General features: G+C 40.6%; 1 protein-coding gene across 3 annotated transcripts in view; it reads right to left on the bottom strand.

Moving 5' to 3' along the window:
* The window catches only part of sema5a (sema domain, seven thrombospondin repeats (type 1 and type 1-like), transmembrane domain (TM) and short cytoplasmic domain, (semaphorin) 5A), a 153,240-nt gene that overhangs the window by 37,250 nt on the left and 88,234 nt on the right, over positions 1–27,756 (bottom strand). For all 3 annotated transcript variants that reach the window (XR_003273311.2, XM_080306468.1, XM_026179438.2), the window contains exons 10-15: positions 24,736–24,940; positions 20,883–21,090; positions 19,051–19,168; positions 14,898–15,079; positions 13,567–13,710; positions 9,523–9,670 (exon numbers count right to left, since the gene is read on the bottom strand). Coding sequence is in view for 2 of the 3 variants with exons in the window: in XM_080306468.1 (XP_080162594.1) it covers positions 9,523–9,670; positions 13,567–13,710; positions 14,898–15,079; positions 19,051–19,168; positions 20,883–21,090; positions 24,736–24,940 (1,005 nt within the window). In the remaining variant the exon portion in view is untranslated. The remainder of the gene's footprint in view (positions 1–9,522; positions 9,671–13,566; positions 13,711–14,897; positions 15,080–19,050; positions 19,169–20,882; positions 21,091–24,735; positions 24,941–27,756) is intronic.

Genomic DNA, 27,756 nt, shown 5'->3' on the forward strand with positions numbered 1-27,756 from the left:
ACAAGGGTTAGGGTTAAATTTAAAAACTGTACTTTTGAGTTAAAATATATATTTATAATTTTAATAAATGACAAATTAAAAATGCATGAACATTTTTTTGTATCGAAAAAATATCGAACGGTGACACCAAAGTATCGAACCGAACCGAACCGTGAATTTTGTGTATCGTTGCACCCCTAATATATATATATATATATATATATATATATATATATATATATATATATATATATATATATATATATATATATATGCATAGCAATTTTTAAAGTGGTCTTGAGAAATGGTTGTCCAGCCTTTCTGAAGGGCTTTCAAAGGATTTCAGAGGATTTCTGTTTGTTGAGCTACTTAAAAGTGACCTAACTCTAGGGATGGAGACACGACAGCCAACTTAACCAAGAACCAATTTTAAATTGTATCTTTGTTACTAGTAGCCTGCTGCAAAAATACATAATTTGTTGCAAATTGTTGTTGTTTTTTTTAGCAAAATCTCCAAAAAATGCCAAAGACAGCACAGTTTAACAAGCATAACATTGTATTTATGCAACAAAAATGTGTTTCTCAGCTTTTCAGCACAGAGTGCCCTTAAAAATTGATGAAAACTGGAGAAGTGGAGGAGAAAAGAAGAAGTGACGGACTTAAAAAAGTATCTGGAGCAGATGAACTGTACCTGAAAGTCAAGAAACAAAAGTTATCCACATCAAGAAGCCATTCTGATTAGCCATGGATTGGCCTCCACATGTGGGATCTTCAGTGTGGCAGCCAACATCCAAAGAATTTGAATGTCCATCAGGAAATGTGGAGAGCTATTCCTGAAGACTACTACAAGAAATTACAGAAAAGCTCATCTAGAGTTCAAGTGTTGAAGAATAAAGGTGGCCATGCCAAATATTTACTGTCAAGCTCACTGGAGCAAAAACGCTGGTTTATAATGTATTTCTATGTACTTTTGCACACGGTTCAATAAATCACTGCATCTTTCCATTTCTGCAATCTAAATATCTGGGTGCTGAAATGAGGGGTGTCGCGAGACTTTTAATAGTGCTCTCTCTCTCTCTCTCTCTCTCTACATATATATATGTCTATAAGTATACACTGAATGAATTGGCATGACATTATGTCCTAGTATTTATCAATAAGGTGAATCTTTTTGTGGAGTCAGACTAATTAAATGACAGGTTCTTAATAAAACCCCACGAATGTATCTGTATTAGCTCCAGAGATAAAGATGAGAGGTCACAAATTGTTTGTCTCTTTAGGCTTCTAAAAACATGCTAATTAAAACACTCTGAAAAAGGGATTGTGAAGTTAGACTTTATGAATTATATACACCATGTCTTTGATATGTGGTGACAGTTAGACATGACTTTATTTTAAGGGTCACAAGAAAAAAAATTACCCATAAGTTGTATGGGATTTGCAGTGGAATAGAGATAATAAAATTTTTAAATCAGTGCATGAATCAATTTATTATTAATTTAGATATAGTGGCTTATTTATTTAGGAGTACATCTAATGGCTCTACTACAGAGGAAAAACAAAACAAAAGGGTTTAGTTTGACTTTTTAGGCTCAAGAGATTTCAAGCTAGCTCAGTGTGTCATTTATTTACATGTGGCATTGCCGGCATGTGTTAGAGACTATTGGTCTGAAGAAAATCTGCACGCTAAGTCAGTTTTATTTATACAGGTGATAATGACAAATCACACATTTGTCTAAAGGGGATTTTACAATCTGTTCAGCTCACTGTCTATCCTAGGCTAAACTGAACAATCAATAAATGGCCTGTATTTATATAGCACTTTTACTAGTCCCTAAGGACCCAAAGCGCTTTACATATCCAGTCATCCACCCATTCACACACTGGTGATGGCAAGCTACATTGTAGCCACAGCCACCCTGGGGCGCACTGACAGAGGCGAGGCTGCCGGACACTGGCGCCACCGGGCCCTCTGACCACCACCAGTAGTCAACGGGTGAAGTGTCTTGCCCAAGGACACAACGACCGAGACTGTCCGAGCCGGGGCTCGAACCGGCAACCTTCCGATTACAAGGCGAACGCCCAACTCTTGAGCCACGATCGCCCCAATCAATACACAGCAACAAGCATTTTTTCAATCATAGACTGTACATACATGTCTGTGGACTTCTTCTCGAGGTAGCCACACACTAATGCACAATTATTTTCAGCTTTACCCTGAACGGGACCATAACTTACAAAGTTACCATCATGTTGTATTAAATGTGACATGAAGTCAAAATATTCCCAGGGTTAAAAAATAAAGACAATATATTTTATAGGCTTGTAAATAAAGTAGAGTCTCCCTCTGCTGGCTGTTGGACAGAATGCAGGTTTTAAGGTGCTTCCACTGACTTCACGTTTACGTCCATCTTTTATATACAGCCTCTGCTACCCACACGGATACATTCACGTAGACATGCTGTATGGAAACATTTGTGGGAAGGGTCATTTTGTTTTACTTGTACCGAAGTATATTATGGGATTGCAATGCAATGCCATGAAGATAATCTTGCTGCTCCCCAGTATTAGCCCTGTGTTACCTGGGGGTCTATAATGTGAAATAAGTCAAAACACCCTTGCTGTTGACGGTGTCTACTCTTAAAGTGGAGGGATAATGGACAGTTTATTGCATTTTACTGCAATAAAAAGGAGCCTTGTTACAGTGGCTATGCATGGGACACAATGGCATGATAATAAACACAAAAACAATCTCTCCTGCTTTTAGAGTAGAAATTTTTACAACATGTTTTGAATAATGCATTAAAAATGGACCTAAGGAGGTGGAAATAAACATCAATCCAAACCTATAACCATAACACACATACACCCACAAACCGATAAAATGACTCATTTTAATGACTTTGACTGTCTCCGAGCAGTGAATAGGCAATTTTGGGCATAAAATACATCTTGACCATTGTAAACATGTCTGTCTGAATTTAAAAAAAAGAGCCCTATTTCTTTTATAATTTTTTTTTTATTAAACTTTCATTTTAACTATGCTATTTAAATGTTTTATCTCATTCTTTCCAGCTGATTTGGTAAAGTAGTAAAACAAAGTAATACAACTACAGTAAAACAAGTAAAAGAACAACAAAAACCAGAAAAAAGGATTTTCTGCACTCTTCACTCAGCCACACTCACGTCTCAATTTCACAGAAATTACCCTAAAAGGGAAAAACATAGACCAAAGCAGTTGGATGTGACGAGTGGCATGTGGAACACAAGATTGAATTCAATTAGTCCGCTGATTTTGACTCATAGCCGTGTCCACTGCCCCCCTGGCGAGAGCAGCAATGTGCATTATGGGCAAATGGAGAGCTGCGATTTTATGCTGCTTAACACCTTTAACAGGCAGCTGCTTGGAGACGGGCACCTCTGTAATGGGTTTCTGGCTGGAGCTCAGGAGGGCTGGGTGGAAGGATGCTTGATAGCATCATAACGGTCTGGTTGGTCAGCAATGGAAGCAGTGGTCGGGCTGTTTGTGTGTATGTGTCTATGCAAGGCTGTCAGCTTGACTATTGAGTCAAAGTTCTTACTTTGGCACCTTTCACTGACTTGTCTGTTACTGTGCCTGAAGCGCGTGCATGTTTATACATTTATCCATGGCTGACTTATGGATTCAGGCTTCAGCTCCTATCTCATTCTGTCTCCATCCACAGACCTTTCCGCCTATTTTTTAGGTGTTACAGACTAACGGGATACAAGTTGAGGATGGAGGAAGGGAGAAAGGAAGAAAGAGAGCCAGTGTGAGTGTCAGCATACTGTTTGAGTCCTGTGGAAACATAATCCCTCAGCCTCTTTCCTTACTGGAAAATGTATGAATGTAAAGTGTAAGGCCGAAATACCCTGTATATCTTAACTTATGTGTGTGTGGAAGAAACAAAATGTGTGTGTAGGTACAAAAGGGCCTCTGTCACGGTCAGCTGTGGGAGGTGAATAATAAAGAGTCGTGCTTCTCCAGCCTCCTACCATCATTACACTCATTAAACTTCTTATTGGACTGGGAGAGCAGTGAGTGTGTGAGCCAGAGAGGAAAACTTCTGTGAATATAAGGATGGCTGCACTTACATACTGCTGCAGAACCCAGACGTTTAAGTGTACGCTCCAGATGTGAGAGTGACTAATCCTCTCCGGTGCCTACGTCTTTATCTATTGTGGTCGAGTCTGCAGAGACGGAGGCCTAATGTTCCTCAAGTCTCGGTGACACATCAGTTCAATTAGCGGCACCGACCAAAACACACTTTGTCAAACACAGACTCCTCTCTCTTACTCTCTCTCTGCCTACCAGTCTGACTCCATAATGAAGCTCGCTCTCGGCCAGGAGCAGGCTACACAGCAGTGCGCACACAATAACTAAAACGGAGCAGTACAAAAACACACGCGCGCGCACATGCACACACACAAACACAAGTGCGTTCACCTGCCAGACTGCCTACACAAACACTGTGTGCTTAACTTTCATTTCACAGGCTGGCTGCACAACTGAACTCCTCACAGGTAAATAGAACAGCTCTCAGTTTCATTAAGCAGCTCTGTGCATCGTCAGTTCTGCCTGGCCCACGTTTGACTTATTTAACTCCGCCAGGCATATTCAGCAGAGAAGAATGGTTCCTTTTGATCCTTGGATGTGACAGACATTTGATATACTTTAGCGTACAAAGTAGGAAACACCATAGTGAAGGATGTATTCTTGAAGACGGCGCAACTCTGAACTCTTCTTTCATCTACCCGTAGGAACTAAAAGGAATAAAACCGTGGCATTCACAATGAAGTTGTAGCTCTCGGCAAGATCTAGTTTAAAATTCTCTCTTATATGCTGTCTTTTTTCACGACTTTTATTTTAATCGTAGATCATTTCTAACATAGTAACTTCATAGCTTTAATGCGCTAAAACTGAGTGCAAGTATGCAAAACGTGACACTAAATTTCAAATCGTTCAACGCAGAAATGCAGTGTATGGAAAATGCAAAGAGAATACTAACTTGCATTTTAAATGAAACTCAAATTAAATTCAGCTTGAATTTCGGCAGTAATGCTTCATTTAATAAAAACGACTGTAGATCTCGCCGTACACGGGTCGGTCTTTTTGTCGGTAAGCTGCTGAGGATGTGATTTGAAAAATGAGAAATTAATGGAGGTTTAGGGGAGTGAAAATTATTTAATCACGCAGGGACCAACTCTCCATTTTCCCCCCCCAGAAGTTGAAGAAAGATCTATTTGTCAATGCCGCTGAAAAGTTTTACAGATTCTAATCACCTACAACCATTTTTCTTCCTTCTATCTCATTGCTTACTTCATGCTTATAAATAACAGTCCTACTTATTCTGCCCTCTGACTTGAGTCAGCAGTTGTATGTGGTAACTGATTGTAACTTGTGTTGAATGTATCCAAACATACTCTCTTGATATGCTTTTACTTTGAAATGTCTCAGGAAGTGTGGGCAGTGTGATCCAAACATGTGACAAACATGCCTTTTTCCACTTGAACTACAATCAGCTTATTTAGGTTGGTGTACATGGGAGGAGGAAAAAAGGGTGGAGCAGTCTACAACTTGTGACAAGCAAACATGTGGACATTACTTTGATTTTTAGGAAGAACAAGAGTGCGAAGGTAAACTGCAATCTGCATCCAGGACAGAAACACCTACGTTATACTGCTGACACAACGCTGGCTCTGTGTAAGCTACTATACAATCAATTCCCAGAGTGACTTAAAGCTGAGTGTGTGCTGACCCCAGCCCAGCAGCCAGAGCCTGAGTTTTGGCAGGTAACAATGGCAGCAATGAGCAGTCAGGCTTATAGCATTGTAGCATCCATTGCCACCTACGCATGCTTCCGCAGTAGAATTGCTGTGATGATTGCCATGAAGTCTCTTTCAGCTGCTTTTCAGCACTAAAAGAAAAACTGTAAGCGTGTCCTATCCTATTAGGACAGGGATTTGTATCAGTGTAGGACTGAGCCTCAGGATTATACTGCTAACCGGTAAATATGTGGCAATGCATTTAAGTACATATCATGAGCAGTGAAACAAGTAGTGTAACAAACTACTCTCTCCAGAGAGTAATTAAGTAAAGTAATGCGTAATACACAATAATGTGTAAAACACTTTTTTATGGGTAACGACGCCAAGACTAGTTGCAAGATATGAAGGAAAGAGAGAAAACTAAATGATTCAGGCCTGTCTGTGTGCAATAATTCACTTTAATTATTTATATAGCGCCATAGATTCGCCAAAGCACTTTATAATGTAAAGTAAATAGATAATCACTAAGTTCTAGGTTTTTGTTGTTTTACACCCTTATTAATTGATCTAACTTCCCTTTCAATGCACAGTGTTTGTCTTTTGATGCTTATTGTCGGGGCTGCAGTGACGCTCATGTATCATGATGTAACAACATCATTCTTTCTGCGCTCCTGTTGTTACAATTACAACTGCAGCACTCTTGCTATGCTAGCTGATGTAAAAGTTAAGTCCTTTCTGTTGTTTTGCTCGCTACAGTTTTACTTGTAAATTTTCACCTGTGTGCACAAACTTTGTCAATACGAAGCACAAGGTATATTTCCTGGCCTGTGAAAAGTTTGTCTGGCCATGGAGCATATAGCAGGAATAAATTCAGCATGAAATTTCCCCAGCCCACGTTAATGATCCCACTCTAAACACAGTGAGCGAGCTGCTTCTAAATTTATTTAATTATTTTAGCCTTGTTTCCAGAATTCATAACCTCCGGCAAATAATAGCTTTTCGTCTCAATACTGGGGGAAAGAAATACCTTGCTTCCAATTCATCCAAGGTTGACTGAGCACACTTCCAATTCTGTGGTAAAGTTTTAAGTCACAGGAAAAGATGGGGTTAAGTACTGTATTGCAGCTATAGTGCATCACTACTGTTTTATTTCCTATCTAGCTTAGCTAGCTTCCCTGGGGACTCAACACTGAAGAGTGAATACACTGAATGTGATGGAGCAGCACTGTGTGGACTTCAGACTGATGAAGTTGCAGTTATGTGGCCTTTTTCATCAGCAAAAATGAGGCACTGAACTGTAGTAAGCCTGCAGCTGAAGCTTATGGCTATGACACACGGGGCAACGTAAGGGCAGGTTTGATGGAAATAAAGCACCGAGAGAGGTTGTTCCTTTAATCAAGCATCTGGCAGCATTTTGTTTTCAGGGTAGCGGGGTTGCATAGTGAGCGAGGACTCTTTGATTTAAACTGAAATGTCCTTGACCTGAATCCCTACTAGTTTTAGTTGAGCTATTCTGTTTCTGACTGTGTTGCGAGCACCCTGTGGAGGGGTATAAGCAAAGAAATGTTTGCTTCAGGGATCAACAAAAATCACAAAAAAGTAAGAACTGAACTTTTTTTTTCTGCTCAGGGATTCATTTTACCACATGTTGGGAGCGTTTTGACAACAGAATATTTATCACCAACTTAGTTCAACTTTGCACACTCGTCAAAAAGTTCCAAAAAAAGATTTAAAATCTTTCTCTTTTTTCAAAACAAGAAGCAGATGTTAACCCATTGCTGTCAATACCTATCTGACAAACACCTGGAGCTGACCACAGGTGGCTGTGACAATATAAATCCTTACAGGTAAACGCAAAGGCGCAAATGAACATACGCGCACCTTTGTTGATCTAACACCCTTTCCAGGTCTCAGTAGGATTCCCAGACTAAATAAAGTAGCTGTGATGACAGAAGCTGCAACATGTGTGTGTTTGTGCGTGTGGTCTCCTTCTGTTTAATTAAACATGTGTCCGGGGAAAGAAACACATGCAGATGGCACATAAAAATGAACTCCATCACATTTTGGGGGTTCTTGAAATTACCGTTGCTGTTATTATCCCCATCATATGTGGAAATCTTTAAGGTCTGAATAGAAATGTGTGTGGATATGGGTGTTTTAAATGCATTGGAGCACTTGTTATACATTAACAGCTGTGCCTTTTAGCACCTTATACGGGTTGTAAATAAAAGGCAGCAAATGGTTCTCTGATCTGAGTAAATGTGTGGCTCTAATATAACTTAGAAAAACCGTCCAAATAAGTCTTCCCCGGCAAAGAATTGCCTCTGAAGTCAGTATGTAATTACCTCTCCGGTGCCTGAAACGTCCCTAATTAAGTCCATATCACAATGTTAGAAGACAAGGAGTCAATGAGAAAACAAAACAAAGGAGAAAGGGACAACAAGTGAAAATGCAAGAGCAAGAAGGAAGAGGGAGGAGGAAGACAACTTGTCTAAACAAACAGAAAATTTATAAGAGTCAATGCAAAGTGCCTGTTTGACCTTTCCTGCTTTCCTTTGTGTAGTACGACTGTAACTGCGACGACACTGTCACCTCCACGGACACACGCAAACCATCTTTAACATCTCCTGTCCTGTTCCCTCATTCCTAATGACAAGTTGCTCTATTCCTAGCGTGTTAATGGCCACCATGCAATGACAGGAATATGACCACAGGAACCGCGTGGCTCTGTAGGTGCACGAAGCAGGAGATGATAAGGTACGACTGCTAAATTGCTACTTAATGGGAGGTCAGTCTTTTTATTTGGGTGTTCTGCATCGACTAATGTGTCACGAGCAATTATCACATACTATATATGCTCGCGAGGTATCAAGGTCTTGCGTGGGATGTTTCATCGTTTACACTGTATTATTTCGCTTTACAACAGACCATTACACAACCTCTGTAATGTGACTTTTTTTCCTGCTAAATGCGATTTGGGTCAATGAAAGTATTTTACAGCATTTTACTAAAATTTTCTAAAAGCAAAAAGCACCCAATTATTTAATTTAACCAAGTGAATGTCTGTGTCCAATCTTTTACATGAAAATTCTATGAAAATACACATAATTCTTATTTCATTTCTAAGTCAAAAGAAGTTAAAAAACATTCAGCTTTGGGCCTAAAACATTAAAAAAATCCAAACGTCTACTTAAAATGATAAAGAAAACACGCAAACAAACAGAAATACACTTCAAGAATCCCATGCATCCACAAGGCCCTGACCCATATTCTTTAATCCGTTTTCAACAGGGGGACAAGACGCTACAGCTATCATGTTCGTTCTCTCTTATTTTTACCAGGACTGAGGATGAGGGAGTCTGTGCGTGTATGAAAATAGCAGCAGAAATAACACAAGCATCACATCATTCTGTCATCAAGAAGAACACTCGTATTTCAACACTTCCTTGCATCATCTTTGCTTTAGAGACATCTTTGTGGCAGAAAATAAGCCTATTCATATGTGGAATGATTACAGTATGTGTGTGTGTGTGTGCGTGCATGGTATTAAATAGGTCTTGGTAATAAATCTGATGGCTGCTGCCACTGTATAAATATAGCCGGGGGATTTGGTCGTGTTAGATGTTCCCATTTCATCACCACTGACGCTTCGTCGCATCAAATGGCTTAAGCTGAGCTCCCAAACAATGAACAGCCACAGAGAAAAGACGGGTGTTAGAACGGTGCATATGAGAGGCATTGTTCCGCATGACATACCTGACCACACCCGGGACAGTCGTTGCCGTTCTCACAGGTTCTCCGGCGTGACTGGATGCCGCCGCCACAAGGCACAGTGCAGCGTTCCCACGCCGACCAGGCGGACCAGTAGACGTGTGGCGGGCAGGGCAAGTGTTCGTTGCAGTACCTGAGAAGTCACATAAGCACAGATTTAAACTCATAGTAGTCAAGCGCAGCCACATTCAGCTGATGGCTTATCTAATGGCAAGTTTATTTGTATAGCACAATTCAACAACAACAACAATTCAACAACAATTCAACAACAAAGTGGTCTCCAATACATCCAACTGGCAAATTTCACACACAGCAGGACACTCTACTTAAGCTGATTTAGCCTGACCATGGTTGCCATGCATCTGCAAGCCACTCAGCAATCATTCTCAAACTCAGCTTATCATATCATTCTGCTTCTGTATTAAACAATGTCTATCTATAGCTCCTGCTCTGCCCCACTAGTCTGCAAATAGATGCAGATGGAAATACCTTTCTTCCTTTAACTGCAGCAGTCCTGACTCAAAGATAAATTCAAGACCCCCAGCAGGAGAGAGAGAGAGTTATCGAGTACTTTTGTGAGTTTATTCTGCTTAAAAGGTGAATGTATCTCTAACCAGTCTCATCCTCTGTATTCCAGGTTGCGTCACTGACCACTCTGCACTTCATGTCAGTTCAACAAGCTGTAAACAACACTGTCATGTCATGTTTAATATCAAACTCATAAGCAGCTGTCTTTAAGATGGTTATTACCCTCCAAGAAGTAACTAAAGTGTCCAATAACACTTCATCTGTAGCTGTTTCAGTCTTCAAAAAAACTCCTGAGGCTCTGACAGGAGTTAGGTTAAAAGCTTTCACAGAGGATACCTTATTGAATCATGTATAGGAGTCTCTGGGATTGTCTGTGGAAAATGGAATAGCTTCTTTATCTGACAGACCACTGAAATTATATATGAAGGACACCGAAGACGTCACCGCACTCTTGAAACCTTGCCACTGCGCTACAACTACAAATAGCTCAGACCACAAGACAGGGATGTTTGAAAAGGCGTGTAAACTTCACTTCCAACAAACTTTTGTAAAAACCAACATCCCTCTTTGATGTGGCCTTGGAGTGCAGAGAACACAGCTCGGTGCGAGTCTGAAGGTCTGTAGCGTATGTCTGTGCATAATGTTGTATTAGCCACTGTGGCTTCAAAGTACAGTTAAGAAAATTGAATCTCAAAACACAACTTCCACATGTAGTTTGCATAATTCATTGACACAGCCTATTAAAAAAGCCTCACATGTGCATGCATCATCTGTAATTACATCGTTTTACAAGACAGGATTATGGCGATGTCTAAAATACTTTAATAGCTCAATCCTCATTAGGCATTAACTACAGACGATTGCCAGTCTAATTAGAGCCCTATAATTTATTTTATAACTCTTACACATGCTATAAAATTGCTTTTATTGCTATTTTGTTGTCTTTTTGCAGATGACCGCTTTTTGAAGAAAACCGAGTCTTCTTTAAACCCTTCCTCCAGAGGCTCAGGCGGGATATTTCCATTGTACCATTCTCAAACACTCGGCTATTGTTCACGGCAAATCAAACGCCACATTCTGTACACTCCATGTTGTTAAAAATCCTTAGAGCAGCGTCTTTCTTTCCACTTCTACTAATCTGCGCGGTTGTACGATACAGTAGGGAGGCGGAGTGTGGAAAAGTGAGGACAAGTGTGGATTACAATCTTGCGAAAGCCCAGAGAAGGGGGAAGATGCACAAACACACATGCTCACACGGACGACCGTGCAAACAAGTCGCGCGCATTAACTGCAGCAACCCAACACAATATGAAAAAAAACAAAACATGTCCGCAATCAATATGTAGAGCTTTAGAATCATCATCATCATACACACTAATCATTTCAGACGAGCAAGTGGCTTTGCTCCATCTCATCTTATCCTTTTCCCTTCTCAGTAAAACACACAGAGCTGATCAAACCAAAAGCGAGGCTAATTACCCGCTATAGGCTGAGTAAGCAGTGCGGACGCTGTCAGTGTGCTGAGGGAAATACCAACAGAAGGTTCATAAATGCAGGCATTAACTGGCCAGACTTAAGCCTGTAGCGCTGCTGTTTCATAGCATTTGCTTTATCTTTAAAAGCTTTGCCTGCTGCAAACAATCAGGGCCAGACTTATTGGAGGCCTGTTGGCTAATGCAAAAAGAAAGACGTAGAAAAAGAAGTTTATTTTGCCCTCAGAATCATTGTATTTTGCGAATATGCGTGTCTGTGTAAATATAAGCTCGTGTCATATCCATGGATCTGTGAACATAAGGCCTGCGAGTTAATCCCAACAGAGTGCTTGAAGCAAGAACAGCGTATAGTGTGTCTTTGCTGCAGATGTCTAGCACCTATGAAAGAAACCCAGTGCCTCATAAAATAAAAGCCTCCACTGGCATTAAAAGAATCGCTCAGTGAGCAGAATTTGAAAAAACGCCAGTCCGCCTCACGCTTTTAACGACAGAGGTGGTTGAATTTTTTTTGGACACTGTGTTGATCACCTAATTTTTTTTTACATCTCTTCCCAATTTGTTTTGTGGCACAAGCAATAAACATTCCTGCTTCACCAGGACACACACATACACCTTTTCTAGCATCCCTTTCTTTTTCCTCCCTCGGGCAGTCTCAAACTGACACAGCATAATTCATCTGTTAACACATTTTCTTTCAGTGTCTCTGCTTTCCTGTTCATTTCTCTCTTCAAGCACTTAACACACACACACACACACACACACACACACACACACGCACACGCAAGACTCCTCCCCTTTCACTCCTGTCTTACAAGGATCCTTTTCCAGCTCTCACAGCTGGCCTCTAAGGTGGCCTAAGGTGTTTTAAATAGCTGAACAGAGCAAGCAGTGATGGAAGGGGAGATGAAACAAATGAGATTAAAGCTCGGAGAGTGAAATCGAAGGGTGGTTGGTGTAAAATGCGCTTCTGGCCTCCTGTGGTCTTTAGTGCCAGCCAGCATTTTTTGGGTTTGGTTCCTGAGTAAGTGGGCTGTGCCGGTCACTCTGTACATGTTTTGCTTAGGGCTCGTGGCGGAGCAGTCACTTTCTCAAGGACTGCTCCAGGAGTAGCAATGAGTGCCAGAGGGTGGGGGGAGGCAGGAGGTTAGATGAGGGAGTGAGAGGAAATGAAAAAGTGCTGGGAGAGGAAAAAAAAGAAAAACAAGTAATATAAGGTTCATCCTTGAAGGCCGTATCCTATTACTCACCCATCACGCTGCTTCTGTTGCCATGGTGACAACTGGTAACAATTTCTGTCTCCTTTCTCCTTCCCTGTATCCTCTGAACTGTGTTTATTTGTACTTTTACAGCCTTCACCTCGGGTTAACAGCAGGGGATGGATGAAAAACATCAGACACTATGGACACCAAGAAGGAATGCCGCTCTGTACTTGGATGGAATTAACTTTCTCTAAGACAGCTTGTTTCGTATATTTTTCGAACACACCTAAAGATCTTAACGTTTTCCTCAGTGCTTTTCAGGTTCACCTTATTTAATTGACCTCATTTAACTCAAGAAAACTCATCTCTTGACCTTTTCTACCTTGCTTCTTCGCATACTTTCTCCTTGAAAGTTTTTTTCAGGCCTTCAAGGTTGCTTAGAAACCATACAAACATCTTTAAAAAGGCGATTATTCTACAGCAAAGCCTCCAAAGCTTCAAAACGTGGACTCAGTCTGTGTGTGAAAGTCAGATAATTACCCAAGCGCAGGCCTATCCCACTTATTCCTTAATTGGCTGTCACATATTTGGACAGAAGTGAGGGGGGAAGGCGGGGAGGAAAACAAAAAGTCACAGCCAAAGTCGTACTTTCTAACAGCAGGTTGCAAATTATGGGGGAAAAAAGTTGTTTTCTTTTTCCCTTAACTTAAACATGCATGGATCCAAACGCACTTGTAAAGCTTGTTTTTACTTGAATCGGCTCATGTTGACCGATGTATACGTGTGGGTGTTGTGTTTGCATTATTCACCTCTCCTCGCGGTTCTGGCCCACGCATACTCGTCCGCCGTGGCGAGGGGTCGGGTTGCTGCACGAACGCTGACGCACCTGAAAGCCAATACCGCAGGTGGTGCTGCAGGGAGACCAGGAAGTCCAGGGCGTCCACGCTCCATTTCTATGGTGACAGACGAAGTAATGTCAGTCTGTGACTTTAGCCACTGATTGAGAAGCTGTGCAATTGGTCTTGCTTGTACCAGATTGTCCTGTCTTTATTGTTTAAGAAGAAGGTCTTGGCTGAGAAGCCATTCCTCATCGCATGTTGCTCAGAGGAACAGCACGACCTTTCTCAGGGCTAACACAGAGAAACATGCCGCCATTCACCATCACATTCACACCTATGGTCAATTTAGCCACACGGGAAGAGTAAGGACCAGCCTGCAATCTGAACCTTCTCCCTTTTTGGCGATGGTGCTAACCACTTCACCACTGTGCTGCTTGCTGGCGATCAGACCAATCTTTGTAGCACATATTAAGGGAAAATGAGCCAGTGAAACAAATCAGATAAAGGGATGTGTTTTCACGTGTCTGTTTCATTTTAAATGTAATAATAGGCTCCGAGTTTGAGATAAGCATTTATGATTACGCTCAGACATTTATTACTGCAAAAGATTAATTGACTGTTTCTAACTTCCCTTCATCAAAATGCCTCATCCTTCATGAATGAATATGCTCACATCCTTGTATAGCCGCCTGAAGAATCATGCAGCTCCAACTTTAACTATGAGAGTTAAAAACAGTCACGTCAGCTGATGCGGTGCAAAAAAAGGCAACGCCCAATCAACACTTGTTATCCCTAAATAGGTGACAGTGAGGATGTAACACATAATGACTGGCTGTGTGTAGATACCAAAGGAGTAGATGCAATTCTCCAGGAAATTAACTAACATCTCAACCTCACTCTTAAAGGTACAGTCAGTCGTTTTCAAGGTTACTTTATAGAAAAAAAATCAATGTTACTTATAAGTACATATTGATTAATCTGTAATTACATCTTCCAAGAAACTGATGCCTTAATTTAAAATTTGTAGAAGTCTCTATATTACCCCGCCATCTTGAATACAGCGACCAAAAAGGACATCAACTTGTGTTTTATGTCTGTGACTAGAGACCACATATCTAGTACACCTTACTATTGGGAACTGTCAACCTTTGAGTCACCGAGCAGCTGAATAGGGGAATAATGTTGAAACGTTACTCAAAGTTCCAGTTCTATCATTCCCTACATAGATGTATGCAAAAATATTCATAGACAATTTAGAAACATTTGCACATATGTGCTGCTGCATCAACAAAGTAGTTTACCTGGAGCAGTTGGCGACCTCAACACTGATCCCATGACACTGCTGCCCACCACACTGCGGGGCTGGGTTATCGCAGGCTCGCGTCCGACACAGACAAGACCCTGCACTGCCTCCGTCGTTGTGGCTACAAGTGGACCAGCCGGACCAGGCACCAAAGCCTCCATCGACTGTAACATTACGAACCTAGCAGCAACAGAGAAGGTCAAAAATAAAACACCTGAAAGTAATGGCTTTCTCAGAAAATGGTCATTGAGTGATGCTCTCAGGAAGGTATTGCTCTGTGAAATTCAGCCCATCGGTGGATGAAAACAGAAATCAATTTTCCTCTAATAGATGCAAAGAAAAAAAAAACATTACATCTACAGCACACCCCAAATTGCACATTTATGTGCTGTAAACATAAGGAAGATACACAAAAATTGCATCAGGAAATGATGAGCGACGAAAACGGGAAAATAGAGATTCATAAATGCAGATCAAGGCTGTGAATGGACACATTCAAAGGACAGAAATATGAGGAAATAAAAGTGGCCTCATAACTGAATATGTGAAGCAAAACAGAATCGAACAGGAAGGCCCTGATATTGCAGCCGCTATGAATTACGACTGATGTCCTAGGCGTATGAGCTAAATACAAAAAAGCGCCGTTGTGAGATTCAGAGCTGCAGATGATATGAGCCATGTCGCCGCAACATTTCAGGATGATTTAAAAATGCAAAGAACACTTTCACACAAGGGGAAGAGGGAGCGTGATCATCAGCAGTTTTGGCAGAAGCAGAATACCGTCTGGCCTCCGCTCTTTTTGGTAATTGAACTCTGCTGTGTGCCTAAATGGGGTACCCTTGGCTGAGGCAGACAACATCAATGGGCTGCCTAGAAAGCAAACAACTATACAGCGACAGCCAATGCAGAAATATTGCAATATCATTTACAGCTGAGGCTATAAATGATTTGGTAGATGAATATTTCATGCTGTATATATCTCTCATTAAAAAATAAAGATCCAAAGAGAAATAAAATTACTTTTTTACTGTCAGGAAATGTAGTTTTTTTTTCATTAAAATGCCAAAATAGAAGGGAAAAGGCGGCAGAAAGAGGACAATAGAAAAAATCTGAAAGATGATGAAAAGCACTCATATTTCTTTATGGAATATAAAAATAATACTTTCTTTCCCTGACTGAAAAAGCAAGAGAGGGGTCTCTTTTTATTCAAAAATATATATATATAAAACATGGTTTAGATTTGGGCTTGGTGGAGGACAGGCAAAGCAGATACCTTACCAAAAATATTGAGTAAAGATTTCCATTTTACCTGAGTTAAAATTGGGACAAAAATGTCTGTTACTAAGACTTTCACCTCCCCTAAAACCACAGCAAAACACATTTTTTTGCTTGTTTCCAGACATGAGACTGTGAAGCCAGATGGCGATTATGAATAGGTTGGTAAAGCGTATCTCCTGTCTCTGCCTACACAACACTACTCAGTGTGCAAACCCTTGACTGGCCTCCAACTCCAGGCTTCCACTTCGCAGGAGAACAGACATTCAGCCAGTTTAGCCTTTGCAAACTGTTAATGGACTCACAGGGAGTGAAACTGTAGCTGTGATAAAAGAACGCTTCTTTATTTTCAGGTTTTACAAACTGCGAATGAATTGTTGTAGACTCCTACTGTCTGGCCATTCCTCAGTGTCAGCATATAAAGTTCATTTAGATTAACTCATGATCACTCTAAATGGACTAGACCGGACCAGACAAAGGTTAACCAAGAAAATATATACCCCATCAGTGGTGTGGGCAGTGATATGTGGCCACCTGAAAATGCATAAAAACTAAAGTATTAGTGGCTATGCAGCAAGAAACACAGGTAATATCTTCAATCAGCATTTAAAGTAATAACTTGGATTTTGGGGGGCGGGGGAGATGTGAACCCCCCAAATGACAGTTAGATTAAAAGATAAGCCATGCTGTCTCACGTCCATGATTAGACAGATGACAATTACTTTAAGCTGTGATACTGTTAGGAAAATGGGAGCGACAACTTGATTTTTACACTTTTATTTTGTAAAATTTTACATCATATAACAACAACTTATAGAGAGAAGATATAAAAAATGGACAAAACCACTGTGACTGTGTGAAACCAGACGTGAACATACAGGGAGTGCAGAATTATTAGGCAAGTTGTATTTCTGAGGAATAATTTTATTATTGAACAACAACCATGTTCTCAATGAACCCAAAAAACTCATTAATATCAAAGCTGAATGTTTTTGGAAGTAGTTTTTAGTTTGTTTTTAGTTTTAGCTATTTTAGGGGGATATCTGTGTGTGCAGGTGACTATTACTGTGCATAATTATTAGGCAACTTAACAAAAAACAAATATATACCCATTTCAATTATTTATTTTTACCAGTGAAACCAATATAACATCTCCACATTCACAAATATACATTTCTGACATTCAAAAACAAAACAACAACAAATCAGCGAGCAATATAGCCACCTTTCTTTGCAAGGACACTCAAAAGCCTGCCATCCATGGATTCTGTCAGTGTTTTGATCTGTTCACCATCAACATTGTGTGCAGCAGCAACCACAGCCTCCCAGACACTGTTCAGAGAGGTGTACTGTTTTCCCTCCTTGTAAATCTTACATTTGATGATGGACCACAGGTTCTCAATGGGGTTCAGATCAGGTGAACAAGGTGGCCATGTCATTAGTTTTTCTTCTTTTATACCCTTTCTTGCCAGCCACGCTGTGGAGTACTTGGACGCGTGTGATGGAGCATTGTCCTGCATGAAAATCATGCTTTTCTTGAAGGATGCAGACTTCTTCCTGTACCACTGCTTGAAGAAGGTGTCTTCCAGAAACTGGCAGTAGGACTGGGAGTTGAGCTTGACTCCATCCTCAACCCGAAAAGGCCCCACAAGCTCATCTTTGATGATACCAGCCCAAACCAGTACTCCACCTCCACCTTGCTGGCGTCTGAGTCGGACTGGAGCTCTCTGCCCTTTACCAATCCAGCCACGGGCCCATCCATCTGGCCCATCAAGACTCACTCTCATTTCATCAGTCCATAAAACCTTAGAAAAACCAGTCTTGAGATATTTCTTGGCCCAGTCTTGACGTTTCAGCTTGTGTGTCTTGTTCAGTGGTGGTTGTCTTTCAGCCTTTCTTACCTTGGCCATGTCTCTGAGTATTGCACACCTTGTGCTTTTGGGCACTCCAGTGATGTTGCAGCTCTGAAATATGGCCAAACTGTACTCTTGATGTAAATTTCCCGCACATTAAAATGATTCACCAAAATGCTCAACTGATCATAAGTAGCAGAGCTAAATGTTTTGAAGCTGAAATTGCTTCAGTGAAAATGTGATCTTGATAAAATATTGACTAGAAATGTTGTGGTGAGCTCATGAAGCTTTTGCCTCTGGCACAAAGAAAAAACTCACTGTTGCAGTTGGTAATGGTAATGCTTATTCATGCACATATATGCATGTGTAATTGTGTTCATGTATGCTCTTAATGGATATGCGGATGTGGTGTTGGCTAGCTTTCTGCCAGAGCTCTGCTGACAGATGCCATGGCTTGAGTGCCAAATATTTCCCTGAATATAAAGCCACATAAAAGAGCTACACAGCACTCTTGACTGGCTTGAAACTGATGTCTGTGAAACACTGCTCAAATTGATAGGCTTACCGCCCCCTAATACGGCTCCCAATGCTGGTGCACGTTAAAAATAAATGGAAGAACTGTTGTGCTAATGAACCAGCAGCCGGAGGTGAATGATTGAGGCAGCGTCCTCGATCATTCTGAGGGTACATGCAGTTCCCATAAAGTCAAGTTGTTCAGTCCTGAGATGTCTTTTGTTGTTGGGAAGGATATGTTTCACAGTGCTGGTTTTAGGGACTGCTCGTGAGCCGTGAAGATCTGGAGAGCAGGATGTAGCTTTCAATGGGGAAGAGTACAAATTAATGTAAGAAACGAATACATGCAAAAAAGAGAGTGAGCTTGCAGGTGGAGCAAGGATTATTGTGTTTTCTGCCAACTTTTGTTAAGTTTGAAAGCTGAAAAAAGAAAACTAAAGCAATCAAACACCAAGCAAGTAAGCTACAATGAAGTCTGTGCACATCACACAATAGCTTCATGATACTCACCGGGCATTTTGAGATGCTTTGCTCCCACTGGCTCATTCTGATGCTTTCCTCCAGAGTGGTGCATTTCTTTAGCAGCAGGTCCCAACCGCAGTACGGGTCCCTCGCTCCTACACAGGCTCTGAAAGGAGAGAATCAAGTTCGGCATTTAATGGGCTTTTATTAACCTGTCATGTATGCATACAGACACCTCTGCATCGTTGCTTGACATGAAATCAAATATCAGGAAGAAGAGGGAGATTACTGGGAGAGCTAAACGATAAGGTGCTGGAATAGGTGATGTATGGAAATATAGAACTGCGAGAGATAAAATGCTGGGGAAAGTGTCAAAAGAGTGACGGCACAGGAAATAAGAAAAAAAACAAGAGAGGGGTACAGAGAGCGTTTGGGAGAGGACAAAGAAGAAAATTTACAGTGGGAATGTAAATCACCATCATGCATTGCAATGCATCAGCATCCTAGAATTATCTCCTAACACAGTTTAGTGACTGATTTTTCAGGTAATCTTCAGTCAAACACCAGGATTACATTCATGCCATCACATACGGGCACACATACATTCCTGACTCAAATAGCTTATCAGCTCCCACATGAGAATGCTGTAGTAAAGATAACTGGGTCTGTTTTTGCCGTATCCGCTTCAGATGTTTTGCTGAGTGCAATAAAAAGCCCGATGTTACTATTTTCATATAAATAAAAGTCTGCACTGACAGCACAATGACATATCTTTGAGCCGCAGGCTTCAATGTTGCCTGACATGCCCCTAGTGAAATGTAACAAAGTTGTCCGTGGGTTTCATAACAATGAACCGCATGCACACACAAACAAGTGAGCTTATGCAAGCAACACATGATCATACCCTATCTGGCTGTATAAAATTGCAGAAAGGGAAGACTCATGCTTTCCTGCACACACAAAGTGGCTGACATAATGTCTGGGTGACTGTAGGTGTCCAGACAAAATATCAGGGCCAAAGACAGGAGAACAAAATGAAAGGGAGAAGTAACACGTCAGTACCTGTCTTTCATGGGGCCTTAAGGGCTGTACAGATCGTACACCTCCCATCGGTGAGCCACACAGCAAAACACGGAGACAGCCGTCTAATATTTCAAATAGGCAAACCTCAAAGAAATGTCAGTGATGATCCCAGAAACACTCCCTGTAGCTGCCAGTCCGTGTCCAAGATTTTATTACTTTTATCTGTTTTTTTCTGTTCTGAATTCTCTCTTTAAGAAAAAAAAAAAAGCATCAGCGATGTGATGAAGTGCCATTATGGCTGCAGCATATATCACAGAGCCACAGCTGTAATATGAAGCCTTAAGTCTTTTGTGTATTCCAATAACAGCTCATTGTGCGAGAGACAAGGTATGCAGGTGTGATTCCTTTCCTGTGTGCCATGATGGATGGGATCCCAATCTTAGTGAGTCTTCACACCCCGGCCTCTGTCTCAGGTTTTCTTTGCCAATATTTATACCTTGATGGAGCTTCTTCCAGACAGACAGAAACTCAATATATCTGATAAACACACGCACACGGTCGCTGCAGCACTGTGCACGAGGCAGAAAACATGTGGTTTTGTGGGCGGGTCAATGACAATGAGCGACATCGAGACAGGGCAGCCGTGGGCACCTCCAGTTGCTCAGACAAAGCTGATTTAGAGGATTTTTAATCTCACCAAAGGCCCCTGATCAACACAAAGGCCTGGCTCCCTCAGATAAAGAGCATCGCGTGAAAGAGGGAGCTTTAAAATTTCGTTGTAAGCACATTTGCTTTTTTGACCATTTCAACTGAGATTAACGGTGTTGGTTTGTTGGTTTCTTTGCGCATGTACTCACTCTCTGCTCTTGTGGTAGCTGCATCTCTTGAGCGGGATCTTGATGACCTGGTCTCTCACACCCACGTATAGCTCGCTGCGGCTGTGCAGGATCAGCAGGCTCCGGATGTGCTGCCTCTTCCTGGGAGGGAACAGCTCAATCTCTTCTAAAAGGCAGCTCCCTGTAGACTGGTTGAGCGGGGAAAGCACTTTTTTGATAGTACCGTAATCTAGAAGAGAGAGAAAGAGCTGAGGTGAAGATTTGGTCACAAAGAGGAAGGAGGGTCATTTTCTGAACAAGAAAAGGTGGAGGAAAGAGCAAAAAGAGAGCCATGGTAACAATAGAGGAGTTTGAGGAGGGTAAACAACAACAACACATATTTGCTGGATGTGAACTCAGGGTGCGAGCGCACACAAATAACAATTACTTCCTAACACAGCGGCTGTGAAATAATACTGTCAAAAAGAATGGCGATGGCTGGTGTGCCGAGCTCTGTTATGCCGTCAACATGCAGCACTGTCGATGCAACCAGGGAATTGATATGGCACCTGAATCCATGATTTCTGGCCTACTTTGCTTTGAGGGATATTCCAGGGGATAAAACCTCTTTGTAGCTTTGAGAGAGAGGAGTGTGTAAATCCATGTCACCGTGAATGTGTCCCGAACCTTATTTTCTGTAAAGGTGGGCCCCATGGGATAAGGTTAGGGACACATTTTCTTTGGAGAGAGTTAAAACAAATATCATCTATTATACATGCAATCCCCTGGGTGAAGAAAAAATAATTAGGTGCACAGTGATGCCTACGGAAGACGTGACATGCTAATAGATATTTTTAAGGCAGGGGATGCAGAAGTTAGGTTTTGCCCCCAGCACTATGGGCAAGGAAGCAATTAGTTCTGGAAGTAGCAAGAAGTGTAGAATCCCAGTAAGGCTACATTACTTTGGTATTTGGGAGTTGGCTGGCTTGCTTGTTTTGGATGCCAGATATTAGACCACTCTGCCTGTAGTCCATAAATATATGGGTCTTAGAGTTACTACCTTTGCAGAGACATTAAAGGGATGGAGTTCTGGGTTGGAACCAGAAACATGAGCTGAATTTAGTTGATTAGATAGAGGATAGGGAGTAGCTCCATAGTGCAGTGGTTTATGCATTAGCAAGCAAACAATCCACTGTTTTTTTCCCTGGGAGGAGACACAAACTCCTTTTGGGTTACATCAGGAAGGGTTTAAATCTACCAAATCAAACATACTGGGCCACTACTTGCTGTGGAGACCCCGTGTGAATAAGGGAGCAGCAAAAAGTAGCTTACTTTAATTGTGCTAATTGTGGCTAACATTAAGGTAGCTATTGATAGCTAGCTGATCTAGCTAGCTAGCTAATAGATAGCTACTCACTCATATTGTACTGTATAAATCAATCAATCAATCAAAACTTTATTTTCAAAGTACTTCTCATACAATAAAGATGCAACTCAGATTTCTGTACACATTAAAAGGAGAAAATAAACAAAAATACACAGCCGGGCACAAACACCTTTTTCACTCATCCCTCTCATCACCCCTCTGTCCCTACAACCCCACCTAGATATCGACACCCACCTGACAGATAAAAAAAGATGTAAGGGAAACTAAAGTGAACAAATAGATACTAAAGTGAACAAATAGATACACAAATATAATAAAAGAGGATTAACCATGTAAAGGAATGATTCAATGAACATGCCATTAAATATATGAAAAGTAAAATAAAGTAAAATATATGAAAAGTAAAATAAGTTTTAAAAAGTCTCAGCAGGCCAGCAGTCATTAGGTAGACTGATCCACAAGCGTGGCAAATAATAACACGTATGGCATAAGACAAAATAGTATTAATTACTAGTATCACCATTTATCATCCTTCATATTATACTATTTATGTGTAGGCAGCTACTATATGTGCATAGGTGTTATTCTTACCCCGTACTTTCAAATTAGTTTTAAAAAAAGGTTTTCTATTTTTAAATCCAAGATTATTTTATTGTGCACACGTGTTTCAGAAAAACGTTGTGACTGTATGTTGAAGTTTAATTAAAAATACAGTGCAATGATTTCAGATCATTCGATTCATATTTAATCAAAATCATTAACTTCTTATTTGCTCAAAGTTAAATCATAGCAGATAAATTATAATAGATAATTATAGCATTATCTGTTTAATCAAAGATTAATGTAATCCTACTTCTATTTTTGTGCTGTTGCAAATGTAGCTTATATTAATATATATATATGTCTTACTTCTGATATGCTTTATATGCATCCGTGTGAGGACGTCTAAGGTCACAGTTACTGTATCTAATTACTTTTGCAAATGACTAATTAGCTAAAGTTTTAATCATTAATGCCTTATGAGTAAGAAAAGCATTGTTTTTTTTCTTAAAGGATTTACCTGGTTAAAAGTTTAGCACTGCGGTGAACAATGAATTTAAAAGTCTTTTGCTTTTAACTGAATTCTGTTCACGTTAATGGAAAGAAAATAAATACTGCTTCAGGGCAGAAACTCCTAACGAGGGCTGAAAAACAAGGTGACTGCTTGCCACATGTTCAAATTGAAAACCCCCACACCTTCACATCTTTGGACCCCTAGTTGTAGCTAGCAGCTTTTCCACAATGGCCCCAATCAGTGGGGTGTGTTTAGGCGTTAATAATGGCATGTGATTAGGTACAGTATGTGTGCTAGCCAGTGGCCTTGGCGGCATTTCAGATGTTTTCATTAGCGTCTGGTTAGTGTCTAGGGAACTTGCAGTGTGGGCAACTCTGGTCCAATGCTACATTGATCACAGCCCCATGCAAACAATGAGAGGGGAGTTTTTGAGGGAGATGCCAAGCACGGAGGCAGCGAACTGGAACAGGTTGTGTGTGTGTTTGTGTGTGTGTGTTTTCGTGTGTGTGTAAGTAAGAGGGAGAAAAAGAGCTTGTATGCTTGTATATGAGATATCCAAAAATAACACTGACGCTACAACAGGAAGATCATGTTGACATTTCCCAGTGGGCTTATGGTACATTAGCACAGTGAAGTGGGTCACTACATTCAAATTCTGCTCAGTACACCTGTTCATAATCCACGTATGTGTGTTATATCATAATAAAGACACCCTGGTGCCTATCTGGTGTCTTGCTGATACCGTTTCCCCCACCTTGCCAAGTCTAACATCACATATTGTCACGCCATTATGATCAAACAGTGGACTGATAAGCAGACGGCACCACGCACGTCAGACTGGGTAACCGTGCAAGGGCTGAATGTGTGTGTGTTATTAATTATCCATCTGTCTGCTTTTGATGCATCGCTGTCTGTTGTTTCATGGTATTTATGATCTCTTCATGAGGGATTGCATGGGAGTGACATGTGGTGAGCCTGCCTGCATAATAGTTTATGTTGCGTCAGTGCATATGGAGAACATATGGAGGTAAAAAAGTGATTTAAACCCATGTCAAAGACAGAGCTTTGGCATCTACATGATAATCATACTGATAGATTGGTTTCATTTGTCTTCACACAGCCCCCTATTTTTCACGTACAGAGTGCACTTCAATTATGAGAGTATAATTTTAAGTATTTTACTGTGACAACCAATATTCATGGCTGTCGAAGTAACAATTAAAGCTAACATTTGAAAAATAATGACCCTTTTTTATGAATTAAGACAAATTTAGCTCTAATTTTGCCCACTTTAAATAAATAACATGTTTATGTAGGATACTGTTCCTCATAACAAGAAGCTAATAGAGAAAATTTATTTTTAGACCCTTTAATATGTCACACATTGACATCAGAAGGTCCAAAACTCAATGTGCATGAAAAAGAAATATGTAGATGCAATCTTAAAGACCTACCTGTGGCCAAATATATGATGTGGAACAGCGTGTCTTTCCCCTGCACCACATCCACTGCCACATGAGTGAAGCGGACGTTGTCCTCCATGAAGTAGGGCACAGGAACCACAGGTTGGATCACCTCATGCATCAGTAAAAACTTCTGCGCATCCTGCAAGTTTCTTTGAGTCAGGTTCACGTAAGCGCCGGAGTCGATGGTGCCACACTGTGGGGAAGGTAGGGGAGTCGGAAAGGAAGAAAAAAAAGAAAAGGTTTGACTGATTTCATTAATAAAAGCCTCTGGGATGGCAAGTTAATAAGCTTAAGCTTTTTGTTCAGAAGTACCACCAGAGATGGAAAAGGGAGGGATTGAATGATTAAATGAACAAGGCTTGAAAGTCAATTGCTGAGTCGTTGCACTGGTTTTCTATCCTCACAACCTCAAGACTTTGTAGTCAATACACCGAGGCTGATGGAAGGAGTCTGAATGTGATGTTTGACTGAGCAAGTAGTTATCTCTTTCATTAGATTCTTCTCCTCATATGCATATATATTGCTGGTGAGCTTTATTGGTACCCCCATAACAGTGTGTCTTGATTTTGTCATTCTTTACCTCAAAAGTATCTTCTTAAATCACTTTTCAGGTCTTCGTTATTGCTACTCTGAAAATAAAGCATGCAACAATATCATTCAACCAAAGAACTCCCACCCTGCACTCAAAATGGCTTGCACCCACGATTTTTGGACTGTAAAAATCTGCAGTCAAAACAACAGAAGTGTCTCACAGAAATGAGTGAATTCCATTGTTACAGATAAATTAGATTTTATCAGGCATTGTTTACTTGGAGTTCTCAAGTCCCGGTAGAGACCTGCGACTGAAGCAGAGTCAGTGCTGCGGCGCTGGCTTATAATAAGAAATATCCGCTATGTAACATATTTCCCAGAGTCTATTACTAAAAAAAAAAAACAGTTCAATAAAGTGAACACTCTCCAAATGGGATTTTAAAGACGGAAATATTAAGGAGTCAAGAGGAGTATGGTTTCCTTTTTCACGTTAGAGGACATTGTAAAACCCAAGTGTGTTCATTTTTAAAACTGTATTGTTAACTGAATCTTTTTATTGGATGTTACTAAAACGATTTTTACGATTTTGAAACGTCGTTTTTCAAATTCAGTATAGTTCCAGCCATCACTATCACACATCACAGTGCACTACTATTGTAAAAAAAAAAAAAAAAACACTTTGCAACTTTCTGTGTAACGTGATCACTGAGATTTTAAACAAACTGTAAAGTGTATCTACAGTTAGGTCCATAAATATTTGGGAAGAGACTTTTTCTTTCTACTTTTAGTTCTGTACATTACCACAATGGATTTTAAATGAAACAACTCAGATGCAGTGGAAGTGCAGACTTAAAGCTGTCTTTTTTTTTTTAATAAAAAGATTGCATAAAAATGTGAGGAACTAAAGCATTTTTAACACAATACCTTCATTTCAGTGGCTCGAAAGTTACTAAACCCTTCGTCCAGTTTAAATGTAAGTAAGTAAGTAAGTAAGTAAACTTTATTTATTAAGCGCTTTTCGCAGACAGGCAATCACAAAGCGCTGTACACAAATATTAAAATATTAAAATAAACAATAAAATCAATAGACATTATATACAATGTAAAAGATCAAATGTAAATAATGTAAAAAATAAAATAAAATAAAATAAAATATGTAGATCAACAAAAGGCTTGTTTGAGTGACAACCCTCAAATAAAAGCTGAGAGTCTACACATTATCTCCATGTCCATTATATACCTATAATTGGAATGTTTCAGTAAACAGGTAAAAAAAAAAAAAACTTGTGGCAGTGTCCAAATATATATGGACCTAACTGTACTTCTTAAAGGTACATAAACTATTTGAAAACACATTGGATTACCTGAAAGCTATATACTGAAAACCTGGCTGTGCTTCTCAGCTCTCTAAAAGTCAATGTTTGCGAGGCACTTGGTATTCACAGGATGATCCTCATGCTTTTTAAAGTGGAAATGTAGATCCTTTTCTCCACCAAGCTGAAAGGGACAAGGTGAGGCATAAAGCCATTTCTGCTGAGGGAGAGCTGGATGAGTAAAGCTAACCATGCATGTCCTCTTCAGTAAAAGAGGTCCCAGGCTGGGTTCAGGATCATGGATTGAGGCCCAGTTCACAAAGAATAGTCCTATACTAACTGATAAAGCAGAGAAAAGCAAAATAAGCTTTGTTCTGCACTTGCATCAGCCCAAATGACTGTTTTGTACATAGGATCATGTTTGCTCCAGGATAACTATACACACTCATTTCTTACTTGGTTGAAACTGGACCTTGGGTGGTAATTAGTTCCTGCTGACTAGCTACAGTATGAACATGACAGAGACTTTATAGAGATCAATCCTCGGCCTTCCCAGGGCTGACAGATGAGAATCGTAGAGGGCTTCCCCACACTGGTGAATGGATCAGTGCCCTCGCCACATCAGGAAATGGGAAATTAAAGCCCTGAAGTACAAGCAGGAGCAACACTGAGTGTGCCCATGTGCCAGACTGCCTAAAATGAACTTCCTGCTTGTGCCAAAAATGTGCTGCGTGTCTACGCGATGCAGCCTGAATAGCAACGCACGTGTAAGGCTTCCTTTTGCGGTTTGTCCTTGCATTGTGTGCGTGTCTCTGACTCCCAGAGTGTCGTTGTGACTATATTTCTGCCACAGTGAGACAAAGTCAGACACTGACCAGTGAGGGTCTATGACATCTGTGAATGAACCGTGAGATGGATGTTGTGATTTCCTCAGTACAGTCAAGGTGAGGGACACAGCCATTATTTGGCTGAGGACCCATCCAACATCAGCTGTCTCGTGCATCACCAGTGGACTGCGCTCTGGCAGGATGATAAGTGCCACTCAGAAATCCATCCAGGTGGGTCGGTCTGATAGCATGCTATTCCACTCTCTTCCCCCTAACCTTCCAGGTTATTCAGTATTTTAAAAACAATGTGGGTTAGAACTAAATCTGGTTATTTTATT

The sequence above is a fragment of the Astatotilapia calliptera genome, chromosome 9, assembly GCF_964374335.1.
Source record: "Astatotilapia calliptera chromosome 9, fAstCal68.1, whole genome shotgun sequence".
In the NCBI taxonomy this organism is placed as follows: Eukaryota; Metazoa; Chordata; class Actinopteri; order Cichliformes; family Cichlidae; genus Astatotilapia; species Astatotilapia calliptera.